General features: G+C 53.2%; 1 protein-coding gene across 9 annotated transcripts in view; it reads right to left on the bottom strand.

The window, feature by feature from the left end:
* The window catches only part of CIITA (class II major histocompatibility complex transactivator), a 46,327-nt gene extending 30,394 nt beyond the window's left edge, over positions 1-15,933 (bottom strand). For 2 of the 9 annotated variants that reach the window (XM_019468571.2, XM_019468572.2), the window contains exon 1: positions 15,528-15,927. In XM_019468571.2, coding sequence (XP_019324116.2) covers positions 15,528-15,810 — 283 coding nt within the window. In that variant the 5' untranslated portion in view covers positions 15,811-15,927. Of the gene's footprint in view, positions 1-4,793; positions 4,876-5,970; positions 6,482-7,816; positions 8,015-15,527 lie in introns of those variants that run through there. The other 7 variants (XM_053894573.1, XM_019468578.2, XM_019468580.2 and 4 more) reach the window with 7 other exon arrangements.
* Positions 15,934-19,242: the final 3,309 nt, after the last annotated feature.

The raw sequence follows: 19,242 nt of genomic DNA, 5'->3' as shown, positions 1-19,242 counted from the left end.
TTAAAAATAAAGAAGCAACAGGCCGCATGCACGCAGAGCAATGCAGGTGGAACTTAATAACGTAGTAGAGAGCAAAACAGTCAGAAAGAGAATGAGCTCTGAGAGCCCAAATCCAGAAGTACAGAGTAACGCCCGGGAGAAAAAGCAGCCTAGCTGACCCCTACAAGCACAAGGACACTCCTCGAATGCCTTTGAATGCAAATCTCAGAACAGGGGAGGTGCTTAAAGGGGACGGACGGCCCACAACCTTCCCTCCCCAAGGGGGGCGCCACAAAGAGTACAGTTCAAAGCGACTCCGGATGGAAGTTTAGACCTCGGCCTCTGGAGAGTCAGACTTGACCATTTCAACCGGGAGGGCAGATACTATGGTGAGCTGCTCAGATCAGCCTCTTGAGGTCGAGGTGCCCACCTACCAGCTGCCGGAGGGCAAGGGGCTCACAGCTCTGGGAATAGCTCAAAGTCACATCCGCTTTCCAAGCAGAGCCCACATCCAACGACCGGTCCCATCGGGGTGCAAAGGTCTGGTCCGTGCCTCAGTCTGCAGGAACGCCAAAGGCTACCCCGGCTTCAGCGTGCTGGACCTTCTGTCGAGATTTACAGCAGCCCCGACCTCCCTCTGCCCCATCCTGCCTCTGCCCTCTCCCTTCGGTGCCCACACCTCACATGTCCGCAGTAAACCCCCGACATGTGCAAATCTCCATTTTGGAGTCCGCTTCCTTAGGAACCTCACCTGAACCCAGCTCGTTCTGTTCTTCGGCAAGTGGGGGCTGGAAATCACACGGAACCCCACAAAGGACCCCCCAGAGACTGCCTCTGAGAGCTCGGGTAAAAGGCACGTATCTTCTCTGCCTCTCTCCCCAAGGGCATTCACCTCATCGTGACTTGGAAAATTTGGGGGATTCAAGTGATACCTCGGCTGGTGCACGTGCCTGTAAATGGCACGGTTACTGGGGGCGAAGGGCCCAGGGGACCCGGGAGGAGAAGGCAGGAGACCCGGCTGCAGCTGGGGGACAAGGGGTGATCAGTGCTTGTCCAGAGCTCAAGTCCCCTTCCGGCTTGGCCGGCCTCTCTTGCCTCCAGGTGGCCTTCCCTCCGTACACCCTAACATTCCTAGCTGCTGCCGTTAATGACCCAGAAAGGAGTCCGACAGGTTTTTCCAAGGAAGACAACCCGAGCCAGGTCCTGGGAAGAGGAGGGGGCCAGAATCAGCAAAGCCAAGCCCTCAGCTCCAGGCCTGACCCTCAGCTTGACCTAACACAGCACCTAAGCCAGTGCCAGACTGAGATGAATCACAGGCCAGCCCTGCCTGCCAGGCTCTGGCCCCCGAGATATGCGATTGGCAGGCCTGGCTGCGAATCAAAACTGCCTGGAAAGGACGCTGAATGCACAGCAACCCCGGGCCTGACTCCCAGAGGCTCTGTTGTTTGTTTTGGTTTTTTTTTCCCAGGGGTTCTGTGTTTTTCAACGAGCACCCGCTCCGGCCCTCTGACGCACACACTTGCCGTGCAGGAATTAAGATAGGTTTTATTTTCAAGGCAGCCTGAATTTCCACTTGCCAAGAAAACCCTGGACCCTCAGCTTCTGTGACTTTTTTTGAACACTGGGAAGCCTGCCATTCTCCTCCCAGCAGGTGAACCTTCCAGAATCTCCATTTCTGCCACCTTTCCACTTCTCCCCAGCCAAGAACCCTGGAATCGGTATGAACCCTTCCTCAGTTCTTCCAGTTTTCCTTCCGAGAGCCCCCCGGCAGCCGTCTCCTTGACGTAGCAGCCCCCAACCCCACAGCCTGGATTGTTACAACAGCTACCAAGCCTTTGCACTAACCTAGTCTCCCAAACCTCGGGTGTTCATCAGCCAGCTTTACAATTTGTTTGGTCACCTCTGCAAAGCACCTGTTCTATAATTTACCTTTGTATTTTCCTTGAAATAGCCTTTTTTTTTTAAAAAAAAAGAACGCATTTATTTTAAAAGAAAACTTTCCCTGGGGTGCCCAGGTGGCTCCGTTGGTGAAGCATCCCAGCTCTTGATTTCGGCTCAGGTCACTGATCTCACGGTTGGTGAGACAGAGCCCCAGGTCAGGTTCTGCGCTGACAACGTCCCGCTTGGGGTTCCCTCTCTCCCTCCCTCTCTCTCTGCCCCTCGTCCGCTCGCCCGCGTGCGGTGGAATGCACACAAGCACACTCTCTCTCTCAAAATAAATAACGTTTAAAAAAAATGAAAGAAAACTTTCCAGAATTGAAGTCAGGAAATCAAACACGTACCGGCACGTGAATGTTTGTCGCGTACTATTCATGATAGACAAAATGTAGGAACAAGTCAAATGTCCGTCGACAGACGAATGGATAAAACCAACGTGGTCCGTCCAGACACGGGCTATTATTTGGCCATAAAAAGGAATAAAACACTGACGCCTGCTATAACATGGATGAACGTGAAAGATAGGCTAAATGAAAGAAGCCAGTCACCCGAGGACAAATTTTGTATAATTCCACTCATGGGAGGCACCTGGAGTCATCGAATTCGTAGAGACAGAAAATACAAGGGTGGCTGCGGGAGGAACGGGGAGTCAGTTTGGGGTGATGAGAAGGTTCTGGAGATGGATGGTGGTGATGCTTGTGGGACAGTATGAATACACGTAACGCAGCTGAACTGTAAACTTAAAAGGGGTTACATTGGTAAATTTTATGTTACCATTAAAAAAAAAAGGAAACTTTGGGGCACCTGGGTGGCTCAGTCGGTTAAGCGTCCGACTTCCGCTCAGGTCACGATCTCACGGTATGTGAGTTCAAGCCCCGCGTCGGGCTCTGTGCTGACCGCTCAGAGCCTGGAGCCTGTTTCGGATTCTGTGTCTCCCTCTCTCTCTGCCCCTACCCCGTTCATGCTCTGTCTCTCTCTGTCTCAAAAATAAATAAACATTAAAAACAAAATTTAAAAAAAAAAAAAAAAAAGGAAACTTTATCACTACCTCCCATGGTGGGGGGGCAAAGGGGGCAACTATCCTTGCCACTGAAAACAAAACAATGTTATCAAAATAAAGGCAACTGCTCTACTGTTCTGTTGTTCTGTTAACAAGAAACATCAGCAAGCATGAGTGTTGCCAAAGACAGCTACACACAAAAATGAAGAAGGCTTGAAAAAGAATCAGGAAAGCAACCATCTCCGCTCCACGAGAACCAGCGTCAGGTAATACCTCTTTAAGAACCGTCTTTGGACCACCCATCACATATGCCTCCAAGTCTGGAAACCTCCCTTCAGCCCACAACTTCCCCTCAGATCATTCTGTGCAATTCCTCCAGAAGCTATAATGGTTACTCCTGGCACAGGCATAGTCTTTGGTGGTTTTTCCAAAGTACTTCTGTGCATGTCAGTCAATCACCAAGACAGTGCTCTTTGTTTTTGTTGTTGTTGTTATTGGTGGTGTTTGTTTTTTAATGTTTATTTTTGAGAGAGAGGAAGAGAGAGAGAGCGCGCGCACAAAAGGGAAGGGGAAGGGAGAGAGAGGGAGACACAGAATCTGAAACAGGCTCCAGGCTCTGAGCTGTCAGCCCAGAACCCGAGGCAGGGCTCGAACTTGGGAATGGTGAGATCATGACCTGAGCCGAAATCGGACGCTTAACCGACTGAGCCACCCAGGCACCCCCAACAGTGCTGTTTGTTTGTTTACAGATGAACCTCCGAGAGGGAAGTCATTTGTTCAAGGTGACTGATGACAAATCTTAGAGTCAATTCCAGGAGCTTCCCTTTCCTCTTCAGGTCACTTCCCTGACTGCCCGGGATTGACCCCAGGCCTTGGTGTTGAGTTCTTTTGTTAATTTCCTGACTACTCTTCACAAAGTACCAGGTGCTGAGGTCTCAAGAGGTAAAACCAGGTCCCTGCCACCAGACAGACTTTGTTGTATCAGCAAGACTCTCTCTGAGTACCCAGGACCTGCCCTGCATTTGTAGAGGCTCCCACTGTAGTCCAGTGCCTGGGCTCTCCACAGTCTTGGGTTCAAATCTTGACTCTACTATGTGGCCTTTGACAAAACCTCCGGGGGAAGTCCCCGTGGTTTTGTAATATGATGACAGTACAAGGTGTAGATCACTCAATGCCTCTCAATGCCTGTATGACCTCTGGACCTCTGACATAGGAGTCACCCAGATAAACAGTTTAGGACAGGCCCAGCCAGTGGAGCCTTGGAGGGTGGGACTTACACACTAAACAGCCTCTCAGGTGATTTCCTTGTGCAGGAAGCCGGGGACCTTCCTGCACAGTTGGAAGCACAGTTGGCTCAGTTCTCTCTGAGGATCTTTCCATTGTACATCCTGGGATCTTGGAGACAGGTCCTTGCCTAAGGCAGCCTGGGGTTTGGACAGTGATCCCTTGCTGGGCTCTCCCCCTCTCTCCCCACCGTTCCACCAAGCCTTAGAGCAAGAACCACCCATTTCCTTAAACTTCTGATCAGCCGGGAGTATTTCTTTTCTTGGCTGGTATGGAGGGGGGACTTCACAGAGGGAAGGCGTCCTGCCAAAGTTAGGGACTCCAGGCTGCAAATGTGAGTGGGGTGCTGTGGGGGTGCCATGGGGCTCTGTGGACCTCTGGGTTCCGACCCCCACCCTGTGTCACCTTGGATGGGGGGGGCGTGGGACTCAGAACACAGCTGTAGGCTTTGAGGGTCCCGGACGGAGCTAGACGTGACAGCTCCAATTCTGGCATTCTAGGGACCACGGAGACACCCCCCTTTCTGGGGCTCCTTGGTTCCTCCGGTTGGGAGGCGTGGCTCAAGTCCCCAAGGTGAGAATGAGATGCCAACCTTGTTAAAGCAGTCCCGGAACACTGCACCCCTCGCGCGAGATGATCAGAGAGAGGTCGGGAATTGTATCACATTTCCAGACCTAAGAGACTCCATTTTAAAGCCCCGTGTTCCTTTCTGGCTAAGGAACTCCTGACCGGGGCCACAAGTGGCAAGGGTTTCACAAGCAGTTGCTCGTGGAAATGTTAATAAAGGCAACTGGCATCCGGATCCTGTGGGGGCAGTAAAGTTAACACCTACAAAGCACAGTTTCATCCGATGGTACCAACAAAATCATAGGATTCTAATCAGAAATGGCTCAGCTGCTCAACACCAAACCAGCAGAGTTTCCCTCTCTCTCTCTCTCTCTCTCTCTCTCTCTCTCTCTCTCTCTCTCTCTTCTGTTCTTTGCCTCAAGCACATCATAACCCTTCCTTCTTTCCCACAAAACCCCCGGGGCTTTCCCCACATGAGCAAGAACACTTCTCTGTGCTCCCCGAATTGCAATTCTGAGACCTTCAAATAAAGGCCTTTGTTCTTTCTCAGTTTGTCTCCTTTTCTCGGATGACAGAGGTGAGGATTTCTCCAGCCAGCTCGGCTAAAGGTCAGGCTCCCCAGAGCCCTTCCCTGCGCAGGGCACTCCACAGGAGGGCCTGGAACCTGGACTCCTGAGTCAGTTCGCTGAGCCGATCCAGCTGGAAAAGTGAGGCTCAGGGAAGGGCAGCCCGGCCCCTGGGGCCCCCGTAGAGGGAAAGCCTTGTGTCCCCCTCAGCGCGGCGCGCATCCCCACACGCCTCTACGGATTCTAGGACGCACAGACAGTGCATGTGGCGCGGGTTTGGTGCCCATGCCGGTGCCGGGCTCAGCTCTGCGCCCCTCCTGCACCCCAGTCTGTCTGCAGACACTCGGCTCCTGCCGCGCTCCCTGTGCCCCCCCCTCCCCCCCACGCCCCCCCCCCCCGTGCTCCCCGCGCCCCCCGCGCTCTGGGTACCAGCACCAAACTCAGCTCCTGTCTGCACTCCCGTCCCTGCCTTCCGGCCCACAGATGCTGGAAACAGGACTTTCCGGGCCCACACTCTGCACGTTCCCTTCTCCCTCCTCCCAGCCTTGCTGTGTGGCCTCAGGAAAGTAGCTGCCAGCCTCTGAGCCTCGATTGCCCGGCCGACTTTAGGGGTGCAAGGGGACCCTGGTCACCTACCGCTGCTCCCCGGACTCCCACGGGCTGCCATCGGCCTCGCCCTCCTGCGAGCTCTGGAGCTGCGGCCAGACTGGGGCAGATCGGTTACCCAGCCACCCCACCTCACCCCCTGCAGCCGCCCTTTTCTCTTTCACTTTCTCTCTGCAACTCGGGATTTGGGCCAAGCTAGGGAGTAAGCAGGCACCCACGCCTCCCCCTGCTGCACCCACCACGTGCTTTCTCTGAAGCGCCTGGGTTGTATCCCTCCACTCCTGGGCACTCCCAGAGCGTCTATCGCCTCCTGGAAATGGGCAGTCCCCAGCCTGAGGGGAGCGGGCGCCCACTTGCATGAAATCTGCAAGCCCGTCCCTCTTCCCCTCGCTTCCCCTCGCTTTTGCACGGCCTTCTCTCCAGCTCAGCCCAGCTGTGAAGGTGGCAAACGACCCTCGCAGGACACAGGGACTCAGACACTTGCTCGCTGAGCCATTCACACCTGGAAAGCCAAATGCCCTTGAGAGGAAAGAGGAAACTCCTCCTCCGGGAGCTCAAAGGGCTGGAAACTGAACCTGAGCACCCCTGCCTCCCAGCGCCACACCCCTCACGGACCCGGCCTTCCCCATGCCTCCTCCAGAGGTCTTGGACACCAGCTCCACCCACCATGAGACCTTGGGGAGGTCACCTCCTTTCCCAGGCTTGGATTTCCTGTCTGGAATTGAGGGGGGCGAGTCAAGGTGACTTCTGACCTCTCCTTCCCTAGCCAAACACCCAACAAGCTCTATTCAACAGAGCTGGAAAACTTATCAGAGCGTGGGTTCAGAGAAAGCCACACATTTCAGCGGTGTCTGAGGGAGGGAGTCCCGCCCCTCTCAAACACGCAGCAGCGACACCAATACTGTTGGGCTCCTACGGTGACATTTAGTTCCTACAGTGTAACAGGCAGTGTGCCAGATAGACCCTGCTACCCTCCACTGTTATACCCCCCGGCCGTCATAGAGTTTTCCCCTTCTCCTATTTTTAAAATTTTTTTAAATTGTTATTTATTTTTGAGAGACAGAGAGAGAGCACGAGTGGGGAAGGAGCAGCGAGACAGGGAGACGCAGAATTCGAAGCAAGCTCCAGGCTCGGAGCCGGCAGCACAGAGCCCGACGCGGGGCTCGAACTCACGAACCGCGAGATCATGACCTGAACCGAAGACGGACGCTTAACCAGAGCCATCAGGCGCCCCTCCCCTTCTATTTTAACAGCCCAGGGAAACAGTCCCGGAGAAGGTTGGTGACCTGTTCTGAGTCACTTCGCACCCAGCCAGCGGGGCAGCTGAGATTCACACACGTCGTCGTGCTGACTTCAGAGCTGGTGCCAGATATCTGTGCTTTGGGGTCTCCCTCCCGCTCTTTCTCATCCCCCACTTCTTCCCCCAAACACAGTCTGGAAATGGGGAGAGGGTAACATCTGTCCAGGCGCCTGGCTATTGCCAGCCCCCTGGCTTCGGTTTCCTGGCTTCCCCGAGGGATGGGGTGGGGTCTGGCAGGGATCCTGTCCTTCAAGGGCACCCCTCAGCGTTTACCTAGTAGAGCGAGGACCTTGTGGTTGGCTGAGCCAGGCCTTCGATGCTGAGAGCTAACAACACGCCTCCCGAATACTGGCCCTTAAGAACCACTTCAGCCTGATAAAGCACTCTCACATGCCAGGCACCTGGGCCGATCTGAATGTCCCTCAAGTGGGAGGAAATAGCCAACTGCCTCGCTTTTTCCAACAGCCCCGACGGGACCAGGGCCCCTCTTTCCGCCCCCATCCCCCAGTTCCGAGATGACCTCACCCTAAATCGAGAAGCACTCTCAGCCCCAACTTCCTCCACCAGCCTTTTTACCTTGGGGCTCTGGCAGGTAGGACCCCGCAGGGTGTGGAGCGAGGCAACGCATGGTCTGGGCAACGCAGTGAGGCAGCCTCTCTCCCGGAGTCTGGCAGCCCGGCCTGGTGCCCTCAGCCTGCCCAGGGATGCCTCTGAATGCCCAGGTCAGGGGCAGACAGCTTCATCTCGAGTTTATCCCCCCACACACCAGTCCCAGCCCGCCAAACCTAAGCCAGCATGCAAAGGAAGCCAGCAAGGGACCCACAGAAAACTCTCCCCCTATGAAACGGCATCCAGCTGTCAGATTTCTCCGGCTAAAAACTCTCTAATTTGCCCACACTCCCTTAAGCCCTCCCCTAGCCTCTGATGTTAATTTCAGTTCCTTGTTGTGGACCAAATGGGGTAATGGGGTGACTGTAGAAGGTTGAGACTTGTCTCTTGCAGGGGTGGGGGGGTGGGAACCTTTGACACAATGACGGTCTGAAATTATGGTGACCATGCCATCCTCTGCAAGATGAGGTGGGGATCTGAGCCCCACAAATGCCTGGAGACTAGCTGAGCGGGGGCCCCACCCCCCAGGGGTCCGGCAGACTTCCCAGATTCCACTTTCCTCTTCCACCCCGCCCCCACACCAAATCGCCCTGAATTTCCTGGGAGATGGTGAGTGGTCCACTCATTATTTTTATTCCAAGACATTGGACTGGAACATAATTACACATAAAAGGATGCTACCCCAAATGTGCTCTATTTACAAGCCAGACGGTTTGGGGTGACACATAGATGTAGTTATAAATAGCACTGACCCCCCCCCCCCGCACCCCCTCTCCGCACACTCCCCCCTCCCAACGAGAAAGTTAGTGTCCTTGAAAGCTTCTCCCCACGCTCCTGATGGCATCTAGGAGAAGGTCTCATCTGGGGCTATTAGGTCCTTAACACCTCTTCAAATGCATGAAATCCTTGTTTCACAGAGAGCAGCCCCCAGCCTCAAGCCTTCAGGAAGAGATAGCATCTGGCCAGACTTGTGTAAACACTGCTCTGCCTTCCTGTCCCATAGTTACCTTCTAAGGGTGGCCTTTCTTTTCCTTTATGGTGGACATAAGCCTTTCTTGGAAAACGCGGTTGGATTAAAAAGAAAAGGCGTGTGCTTTGAAAAAACACCTGCCAAGCAAAGAGCAGCATGGAGGGTGTGCAGGAATCACCAGGGTGGTGCTGAAGCGAAGGAAGTTTGGGCAGCCATGAAAAGCATCCCCTGTGTTTTTACTGAAAGAGCACTGCTTTGGGAGTCCCAGGAGCGGGCATCAAGCCCCTGCTGTTATTAGCAGGAGTGTGACCTTGGACCCCTGATTTCCCTTGTGTGGGCCTCCGTTGCCCCCATATGACATCAAGATAATAATTTCTTTGTTGGGTGATTATTTTGAAACAGTCACTGCTTTCAGAAGTCCCTGGGAGGAAGTAGGCAGACAAGCGAGAAATGCTAATAGTCAATTTGAAACAGGGTCTTGCCTTGTTAGGCTAATAAAACAGACGTGACAGATATTAGAAATCTCCAGCAGTCTCATCTTCCCATGACCTGATGCCAAGGGAGAGGTACCCCTGGGCATTCAGTCGCCTCGAGGCCACTTATGGGAGTCCCGTCCTGCCCTCGGAAGCAGCCAGTTCTGACAGCCGTGGCCAAGGCAGTTCTGAATCGGTTTCGTGCCCGGGCCGAGCTCACAAGGAGAGTCCTGTCAGGCTGGAGGTGCGCCTGCGTGGATGCCCTTCATCTGTCACCTGGTCTGATCTCATCTCTGCTACCTGGTCTTTCCACGTCTTCCCTGCCGCCCTCCAGGCCCACTCTCGAGACCCGAATCTGGCCACGCCTGTGTTGACACAGGTCTCTGAGCCAGGCGGTGATATGTACCAGCCTCTGCACGATTGGCTGATGCCACAGGCTGTAGATGAGCACAAGGAGGGCCTCAGCTCTCGACACCAGGGAGGAGCCATTATAGTGCCCGCCCAGCCAGGAGCTCCTGGGCCCTGGATGTGGGCAGGGGCAATGGAAACAACGAGAAGAGCCTCGGGCAGGTTGCCATTGTACCACTGAGGGTACCGCTGCTCTAGCAAGGTCCCAGCCAGGACTGAGCTCTTGCCTTCCTTTGAGCCATCCTTCAAGGCCTGAGTTTCTGCCCTCATCACCCATCCAGCTAACAAAGATCTTATACTTTATTCTTTTTTTAGCAACCTTGTGGCCACGTTTTTGGCAAAGCATCTTCCTATTTCATAACTATAGACTTGCTTGCCTCCAATAAGGTCGGAGTGTTTTATTTTCTAACTTAAAAGTCACACAACCCCGGCGCGCCTGGGTGGTTCAGTCTGTTGAGCATGAGCATCCGACTTCGGCTCAGGTCACGATCTCACGGTTCATGGGTTCGAGCCCCACGTCAGGCTGTGTGCTGACAGCTCGGAGCCTGGAGCCTGCTGGGGATTCTGTGTCTCCCTCTCTCTCTGCCCCTCCCCTGGTGTCTCTCTCTCTCTCTCTCTCTCTCTCTCTCTCTCTCTCTCTCTCCTTCTGTCAAAAATAAATAAACATTAAAACAAATTTTTTTTTAAAGTCACACAATCCCAAGATTGTTTGAATGAAGGAATGGAGTTTGGATTTGAACGATCCAGGCAGGTTCAAGTTCCAAACGGTGATGGGCCCCCTCTCCTAGGTTGTAAGGGCCTTTTATGCTTTTTTGGTGACCACCATAATCTCTATCAGGTGCAAAAACAGTGATTAAGGAAGAAGAAAGGAAGGATGGAAGGAAGCAGGGAAAAGAGGTCAATAGAAACGCAGGTGAATAAATATGACTAAACTGATAGGTATCCAAATTGGACGGGTAGGAAAGTGCATGAGAACGCAGGCCCTTTCGTGGGTAAATATACAAGCAGTTGATAGGCAGGCAGGTGAGTAAGTTAATACATGAACATATAAAAGAACAGATAAATTGACAAGTGCATATAAGTGGGTTCTAGATCTAAGTTAGTGGATTGGGAAGCCGACATTGGTAGGTGGTTCTGTGGACCAGGTAAGTTGGAGGACAGGCGGGTAGGTGGGTGGGCAGGTGGCCGGAGAGATGAATAGAGACTAGGTAAGGACACAGGTAAGCTGCTTAAGGTAACAGAGAACAGAAACCGTCCCCGGTTGGGTCAGGCGCTAGGCTTAGCGCCAAGCAGGGTATGGAACAGGCCAAAGGTCAGCCTGGGAAAACCCATGGGGAAGTGTCAGCTTCCAGGCTCCTGGGGATAAAGGTGAAGCGCGTCTACGTGGCTGTGGAGCCGCCCCCCCACGCAAGGAGAGCAGCGGTTCTTGCCAACGCGTCTCCTCCCAGGGGGCACAGGAAGCCCCCCACCCCCAGATCAGAGCAGAAGCGGGTCTGGAATGGAAAGGAAAGAGGAGGGCGGGAGGGCACGGCGCCCCTCCTCTCTGAGGTCTGGGTGCTGGTGGCTGTCGCATGCTGAGGGCCAAATGGGGAAGGAAGCTGGAGAGAAATCTGGCAGGCTGAGGCATGTCCCTCCGTTTCCAATAAATCACACAATATCCTAGAGGGAGACTTGGTTCCTCGGTTCCTAGAACAGAGTCCTGGTGCACAGAAATAGCGCCTTGTGAAAACAGAGAACTCCAAGCAAAAGAACGCCAAAGGAAATAATCAAAGATAAAACCAGGGGCTGGGACTTTCCTCCAGCCTCCAGACGCTTGCCCAAAGGCACTGCTGTGCCCACACTCCATTCACAAACCCCGGGGTGGCTGTCACCCTGATGCACCCCTCGGGGCTGTCGCTCCCCAAACACCACTGAGGCTGGTGAGTCGGAGTCTGCTCTCTTCTTGCGGGAAATGCATGTGCCCCAGGTTCGCTGAGGCCCCTGAAGCCTTAGGGCACCACCCTGGGCACTGTTATCGCCTCCATTTTACAAGTGCTGGAAACTGAGGCCCAGCGGGGTTCCAGAAAGTGCTCACAGCCCTACCCCCTTGGAATTAGAGAGCCATGACCAGTCTGAGGGAGGAGACCATGCGATTAGCCATGTGCCAGCCCAACGGTGGGGGCACAGTGATGCATTTCTCACATATACACAGCCCCCAAGCCCTCAGCGTGGCATAGGTGTTCAGATGTTCTGTGAGACTAAACACAACTGTTTTCTCTGCACCTCAAACCCCTGGGTTATTCTTCCCTGTGCCAACCTTCCCGCTGCCTCCCCACTAGACTTAGCTGTCTCATGCCAAGCACTGCCTTGGATAGTCTCCAGCTACCGTCTCATTTAACCCTCACTACAGTCCTGGGAGCTTTCTATCCTCACTCCCATTTTCAAGATGAAGAAACCGAGGGTCAGAGTGATCCAGTCATGGTCACGTGGTTTGTAAGGGACAGAGCGCGGCCACAGACCCGGAGCTACCCAGTGTCCGGCCTGGTCTTTCTCCATCCCTGCCGTGCTCACTCTCCCTTCTCTGTCCTTGGATTGCCTTCCACGTGTCGTCACCCACTGTCACCAGAGAATGCCTGAGCGTTTGCTTGGATTCCCCGGGGAAGCTGCTTTGTTCCGTCGGGACCAGGACCTTGGCACCCAGGCCTCCCCCGAGCTTGCCTGGGGTTGGATGCACCTGTGCAGCTTCGTGTCGCCCAGAGTCAACCCCCCCACGGGCGCGTCCCCAGAGGTAGGCTTTCTGCACAATTGCAATCGCTGAAGGTGTCTTTTGAATCATGCGCCTGATTTCCGTCTGCAGTGGGCCAACCTGTCTGGGGTAGATTTACGGTACCCCTTGGGTTGTTTTGAAGAGGCAACCAAGCAGAAAGTACAGGGGTAGGTCTGGACTTGTGAGATCCAACAGTCCCCTCCCCGGGCCATGACCTGAGCAAATCTCTTAACCTCTCTGTGCCTCAGTTAACCCATCTGTGAGGTGAGAATAACGATACTATGTGAACCATCCGCCCTTCGGCCGCCCATCTACCTGCTCCCTCTTCCACCCACCCATCCAACCATCCCTCCACGCATCCATTCAACCACCCAACAGTCAACAGATATACGTTGCACACCTGCCCAGTGCCAGACATTTGGGACGCGATGGGATCAAAATACAGATCCCTGCCCACGTGGAGCTAATCTTCCAGCGGGAAGGTCAGACAACAAACAACAAACATAATACAAAAGTAAAATATAGGGAGGGTGAAAATGCCAGTCTACGGAGGGGGCTGAGAGTGTGGATGGGGACCTGAGATTCTAAATGGGATGCTCAGGGTAGGCCTCATTGAGAAGGTGAAATCTGGGTAAAGAGCAGAGGAGGCGGGCCAAGAGGCTTTCTGGAGAAGAGGGTTCCAGATAGTGGGACCAGCACGTGCCAAGGTCCTGTGGTCGAGAGCACGCCAGTCTCGTCCCAGGGACACCGGGGGTGCCAGCATGGCTGGAGGACAGAGCACAGGTACGGGATGAGAGCAGAGCAGCGACAAGAACCAGACGGTGACGGGCTTGGCAGGCCACGGTCCAGATTTAGATTTTCCTCTGAATGACGGGGAGCTAGTGCAGGGTTTAGAGCAGTGGAGGGTGAAGATCGTTAAGGGTTGTGGAGAGAGTGACAAAACCTTCACACGATGGTTTCCTTTTCTGAACCCCCCACCGAAACCAAAGTCAGGGCCTTTCTTTACAAAGCACACGGTTTTCTTTCCTCTTCTCCTTCTTCCCCCTGGAAGGCTGGCCTCTCCCGGCTTGCACCACACCGGCGCATCTGCCCGCAGTCCTGCGCGCCCCTGGGAGCCCTGGAGGGGAGCTGTCCTGGAGGACACAAGGAAAGAGCACCAGAAGGAGGCCCCTCCTCTGTCTCCCAGCCCCCTAAAGAACATGTCACCCCGAGCCTAGTTCCCTTTCTAGAGTCACATGGGATCAGAAATAAAAATATTACATCCCCGGGGAGGAAACAGAGTTAAATAACAGGAACCAGCAGATAGAGGAGGGAGGGGCAGTCCCCACCTAAAGCAGCATGCAGTTTATGGGTAGAGGGGATGGCCTTGACCCCCTGCCCCGCCCGCCCCCGCCCCCCGGGGTGGCTACTGCACCCCCATCCAGACCATGCAGGCAGCTTGCAAATCCCCGTGAAGAAATCAGGGAGATCGTTGGGGGGGTGGGGGGGGGGGTGAGACGGGGAGAATAAGAGACGTATTCAAAAAACCAACAGAAACTACCTGGCGAGAACGTAACCATGAGGAAAGCCAACCCCATGTAAACTTGGGTCTCGGCCAAAGGGCTAGAGAAAGAAACACACACCGCCCTGGTGGCTGGATAAAGACCATCATTGAAACTGAAGTTTAAAATTTAAAAATTGCCCCTCAAAGCCGGAAGGGGGACAGAGCTGGTCTGCTTTCCGTCCAGCCTCCCGCACTTGCCACCTGAGGACCCGGGTTGGTGTCCCCCCTGGGGGTGGGGGTCCGTTCTCTGTGGCAGGCGATCGCTACGAGTGGCGTGCCTGGCACGCTGGTAAGTACTCGATCGCCGTGGATCGTTGTTATCCTCTCCCATTTTCAAGTTCCCCCGAAGCCACAGAGGGACCAAGCGTGACCAGAATTTGTCACTCCGAGTCCAATAAAATTGGAAAAGCACGTATTTGGGTAAAGCAGGAGAGAATACACACGCGCCTGGAGGAGGAACGTTGTTTGCTGCAAAGCCAGAACCTCTTTGCAAACAGGAGAGGAAGGCGTAAAATGTTTCAGGAGCCAGAGGTGGGGGTGGAAACGGCGACGGGGCGGAGGCTTGTCTTTCTGATTTGAGATGGAGTCAAGTGTCGTCAATACTCTGAAAGTAAGACACTCTTCCTCTCTTCTCTCTGATCTGGTTCCTTTTTTTTTTTTTAATTTTTTTAAATCTTGATTGATTTTTGAGACAGAGAGTGAGCTAGTGAGTGGGGGAGGGGCAGAGAGAGAGGGAGACACAGAATCCGAAGGAGGCTCCAGGCTCCGAGCTGTCAGCACAGAGCCCGACGTGGGGCTCGAACTCGCGAGCCGTGAGATCGTGACCTGAGCCGAAGTCGGACGCTCAACCGACTGAACCACCCAAGCACCCTGACCTGGTTCCTCTTGGGTCTCTGTCTCCCTCTGTCTCTCTCTTCCCCCCACCTTGTCCCTCTTTGTCCCCCTCCTTCCTTTTGTCCCTTCCTTCCTCCTCTCTGTCTCTCTGTCTTTCTATTCTGTCTCTCCCTTCCTTTCTCTTTCCCTCTGTCTTTTGATTTGTGTCTCTTGCTGACAGAGATGCACACACACGAGCGCACACACGGCATCCTCTGCTCTCCGGCGTCGTGGCCCCTCCTCTCTCTGGCGCCTCATTTCTCCATGTTTGAACCGCACTGAGCGCCCGTAGCCACATTCCCCACTGGACCGTGAGCCCCTTGCAGGCGGGAGCCGATCCGTGCCCCCAGCCCCAGTGCCCAGCGCAGTGCCTGACCCCTCAGGGCCGCTCGGAGAGCAAATCGAGCAGGCATTTGATTGCACGCCTCCAGGATGGGCTTCTCTTTAGCAGGGAGGCAAGCACAGCAGATGCGCCCCCCACACCAGCATCACAGACGGAGCTCCCCGGGCACTGGCCGCCTCCCGCCAGCTCACCCAGAGGCCCCGGCTCCTGTGCGGGTCAGCCTTCCCATCCGGGGACAGGGATGCTCACACTGACTTTCCTCCCAGAGAGGAGGGAAGATCCTTGCTCCGCCTAGAGACGAGCGGAGAGGATGCAGACTTACGGGCACGGTCCTCGTCGTCGGGGTCCCTCTCGGCCAGCGGGGCCTGCCACGTACCCCATGCCCACCTCAAGAGGGCCAAGCCTGGGTCTCCTTTCTCCAGCAGGGTCAAGGAGATCTTCCTGGCCAGGGCCTCGCCATCAGGCTCGCGGAGCAGAGCGCAGTGGTACTCCCTGGAGAGGAGCTCCCTCTCCAACATGCTGTCCAGGAGGGCCCGGGCCTGGCTCGGCAGATGGCCGGCCAGCAGCATCCGGACCCGAGGCAGGATGGTCTGGAAGTGGTTCATGGCAGTGCTCGGAGGCAGGCCAGCTGCCTGGGCCAAAGCCTGGGATCTCTGCTCACCCGGCCCGCGGCATCCAAAACATGAAGTGAAAACCAGGAGGAGGGAACCTCCGCCGTCAGTTGCCGTCTATTCCCGCTTAGGAAGGTTTCCTCATTTGCGTTGTAGGCTGGGGTGCCTGGTGTCTGGCTGGAAATGGTTCCGACCCCACAGATATTGCTGGTACCGCCCACGTGCCTGCGGCGGAGAAGCCCGCAGCCTCGGGTTCCGCCGGATCCAGCCTGGGATTTAGGAAACGGAAGGGGTCTTGTACAGGGCTAGTCCTTCTGAGATGCTTTATCCTAACAAGAAGGCTGCTGGGGCAGACGGCTCAAGACAATTGGCTTTGGAGCCAACCTGCCGGGGCTCACACCCCACACCTGTTTGCTGATCGTGTGAACTCGACCGTGGCGTTGCTGTTCCGGCCTCCATTCCTCCGCCGGAGAAGGTTGGATGTCAGAAATGGTACATAACCTCACTGAGTTAGGTTGGTTGTCACTAACCGTGCTGACCTGGAGTTGCTGGGAGAATTGAATGAGATAATGTCTGCAGAGCACCTAACGCACCATCTACACCGTAATCATAGTTCAATAAATATGAGCCATTATTATTATCATTATTATCATTGCCTTTGTTATTATCGATGAATAGCGCATCCACTCTGTCGTATGTAATCCAATCTCAAGTTGCCTTGAGGATTAAAAGAAGTAATGCACTGAAAGGGCTTAGCCTTGGACCTCGTAGGCATTTAGTGAACATTGGCTATATAAGAATATCATCCCTGGGGCACCTGGGTGGCTCAGTCCTTTAAGCGACCGGTTAAGCTTCCGACTCTTGGTTTTGGCTCAGGTCATGATCTCATGGTTTGTGAGTTCGAGCCCCGCATCAGGTCCTGAGCTGAAAGCACGGAGCCTCCTTGGGATTCTGTGTCTTCCTGTCTCTCTGCCCCTCCCCTGCTTGTACTTTCCCTCTCTCTCTCTCTCTCTCGCTCTTGCTCTCTCTCTCAAAATAAATAAATAAACTTAAAAAAAAAAAAAAGAATATCATACCTGATTTACTAATGCACAAAACAGAGGTGTTGTATAGGGGACAGTCTGTTTTAGGATTCTATTCGAAAAATTCCCACCCAATTTTCTTTTCTTTTCTTTTTTTTATTTAAAAAAGATTTTTAATGTTTATTTGTTTTTGAGAGAGACAGAGACAGAGCATGAGTGGGGGAGGGGCAGAGAGAGAGGGAGACAGAGAATCCGAAGCAGGCTCCAGGCTCTGAGCTGTCAGCACAGAGCCTGACAGGGGGCTCGAACCCACGAGCTGTGAGATCATGACTCGAGCTGAAGTCGGACGCTTAACCGACTGAGCCATCCGAGCATCCAGCCCAATTTTCTTTTTAAAAAACTTGGGATGCCTGGGTGGCTCAGTCGGTTAAGCGGCCGACTTCGGCTCATGTCATGATCTCACAGTCCGTGAGTTCGAGCCCCGCGTCGGGCTCTGTGCTGACAGCTCAGAGCCTGGAGCCTGTTTCAGATTCTGTGTCTCCCTCTCTCTGACCCTCCCCTGTTCATGCTCTGTCTCTCACTGTCTCAAAAATAAATAAAACGTTAAAAAAAATTAATTAAAAAAAACCTCATAGCTCGTTGCTCTCCCTGACCATTTTGAAACACACCTGTGACCTCATTTCCCATCCTGGCCTCAGCTTTACCATCTCTCAAATGGGGCCATTTTTGTTGTTCATTTAAGTGGGACAAGTAAGGATTTCGACCTCCGGCTTACCTGCCTTGCTCCTCTCTGACCCACCCTACCACGGAGGAGAACTAACAATTCTAGAGACAACAAAACCAACAAAAAACAGCTACCTCAAGGCACGGGAGCGTGACCAGAGCCACCAGATGTTGGAAGGGATTCAACACACAGAAGACCAGAGTGTCACTGGCGAATTCTCAGCTTGTGGGTTTAGCCTGAAGGCAGGTCTCCATCAATACGGTGAGAGGCAACTAAAACTCTGTTTTTAAAAAAATGCAAAGTATTAACGCCTTACATAACCAGAGGACAGAATTTAGGGTAACGGTAGCTGCTGGAAAGTGGGAGTCGAAATTTCACACAAGAGAGAGACAGAGGGGAGTTGCCCCAAATTCTGTGGCTGAACGGCCCAAACATCTAGCTGACTTCGGAGCCATGTACACATTCACCATCAGACTCCAAACAGCTCAGCTAAGTCTGCAGGAACTGAAACGAGAGTTGAGTTGTAACCTACTACAAGGGTGGGGAGGGGGTAGGAGACTTTGCATTTGATTCCAGCCTGTTAAAACAACAACAGCAGCAGCAACAAATTAAACCCTGTTCGGATTATAACAATCCAGAGTGTTTACAACATATGATGTGCAAGATATATCCAAAGTTACTTGACTATAAAGAAACAGAAAAAAGGCTTCCATTCTCAAGAGAAACAGACAATCACTGGACACTGACCTCGAGGTGACCCAGATGTTGAAACTGGCAGACAAAGGTTTTGAAAGCAGCGACTGTGACCCTGAATGTAAAAGACATAGGGACGCCTGGGTGGCTGACGTCGGCTCAGGTCATGATCTCGCAGTCTGCGAGTTCGTGCCCCGCGTTGGACTCTGTGCTGACAGCTCGGAGCCCGGAGCCTGCTTCGGATTCTGTGTCCCTCTCTCTCTGCTCCTCCCCAGCTTGCACTCTGTCTCTCTCTCAAAAATAAACACTAGAAAACATTAAAAAAAAAAAAAAGACATAAAGAAGGGCACCTGGCTGGCTCTGTTGGTGGAACGTGTGACTCTTGATCCTGGGGTCATGAGTTCAAGCCCTGTGTAGGGGGTAGAGATTACTTAAAAAAATAAAATTAAAAAAAAAACCATTTCACGAAAGAAAGAAAGAAAGAAAGAAAGAAAGAAAGAAAGAGACATAAGAGAGAGTAAAATATAGAACACTTTAAGTCGCTGGATGGGATTAACAGCAAAACGGGGAATGACAGAAGAAACAAACTTTGAGATGGAGCGAGAGAAAGTATTTGATCTGAAAAACAGAGAAAAGATTGGGAAAAAGTGAGCTTCGAGAATCTGTAGGATTATATCAATAGCCCCAACTTCTGCATATTTGGAACCACAGAAGGAGAAGAGAGCGAACGAGGCAGGAAAAAGATTTGGAGACGCAAAGCCCCAAACTTCTCAAATTTGGCCAAAAGAAAACAAATGTGTGAAGCTCAGGAAACTTCAGGAGGGGTAAATACGAAGAAACCACACCTAGGTGCAACACAGTCAAACTGCTGAAAACCAGAGATAAGGAAAAACCCATGAAGAACAGGTTACATCAAAGAGAGAATCTGAAGACTACTGACTTTTCATTAGAAACCATGGAAGCCGGAAGACAGTGGAACAATATCTT

The sequence above is a fragment of the Panthera pardus genome, unplaced genomic scaffold (assembly GCF_024362965.1).
Source record: "Panthera pardus isolate Hobbes unplaced genomic scaffold, ASM2436296v1 HiC_scaffold_5, whole genome shotgun sequence".
NCBI lineage: Eukaryota > Metazoa > Chordata > Mammalia > Carnivora > Felidae > Panthera > Panthera pardus.
This window is presented reverse-complemented; position numbering and strand designations above follow the sequence as displayed.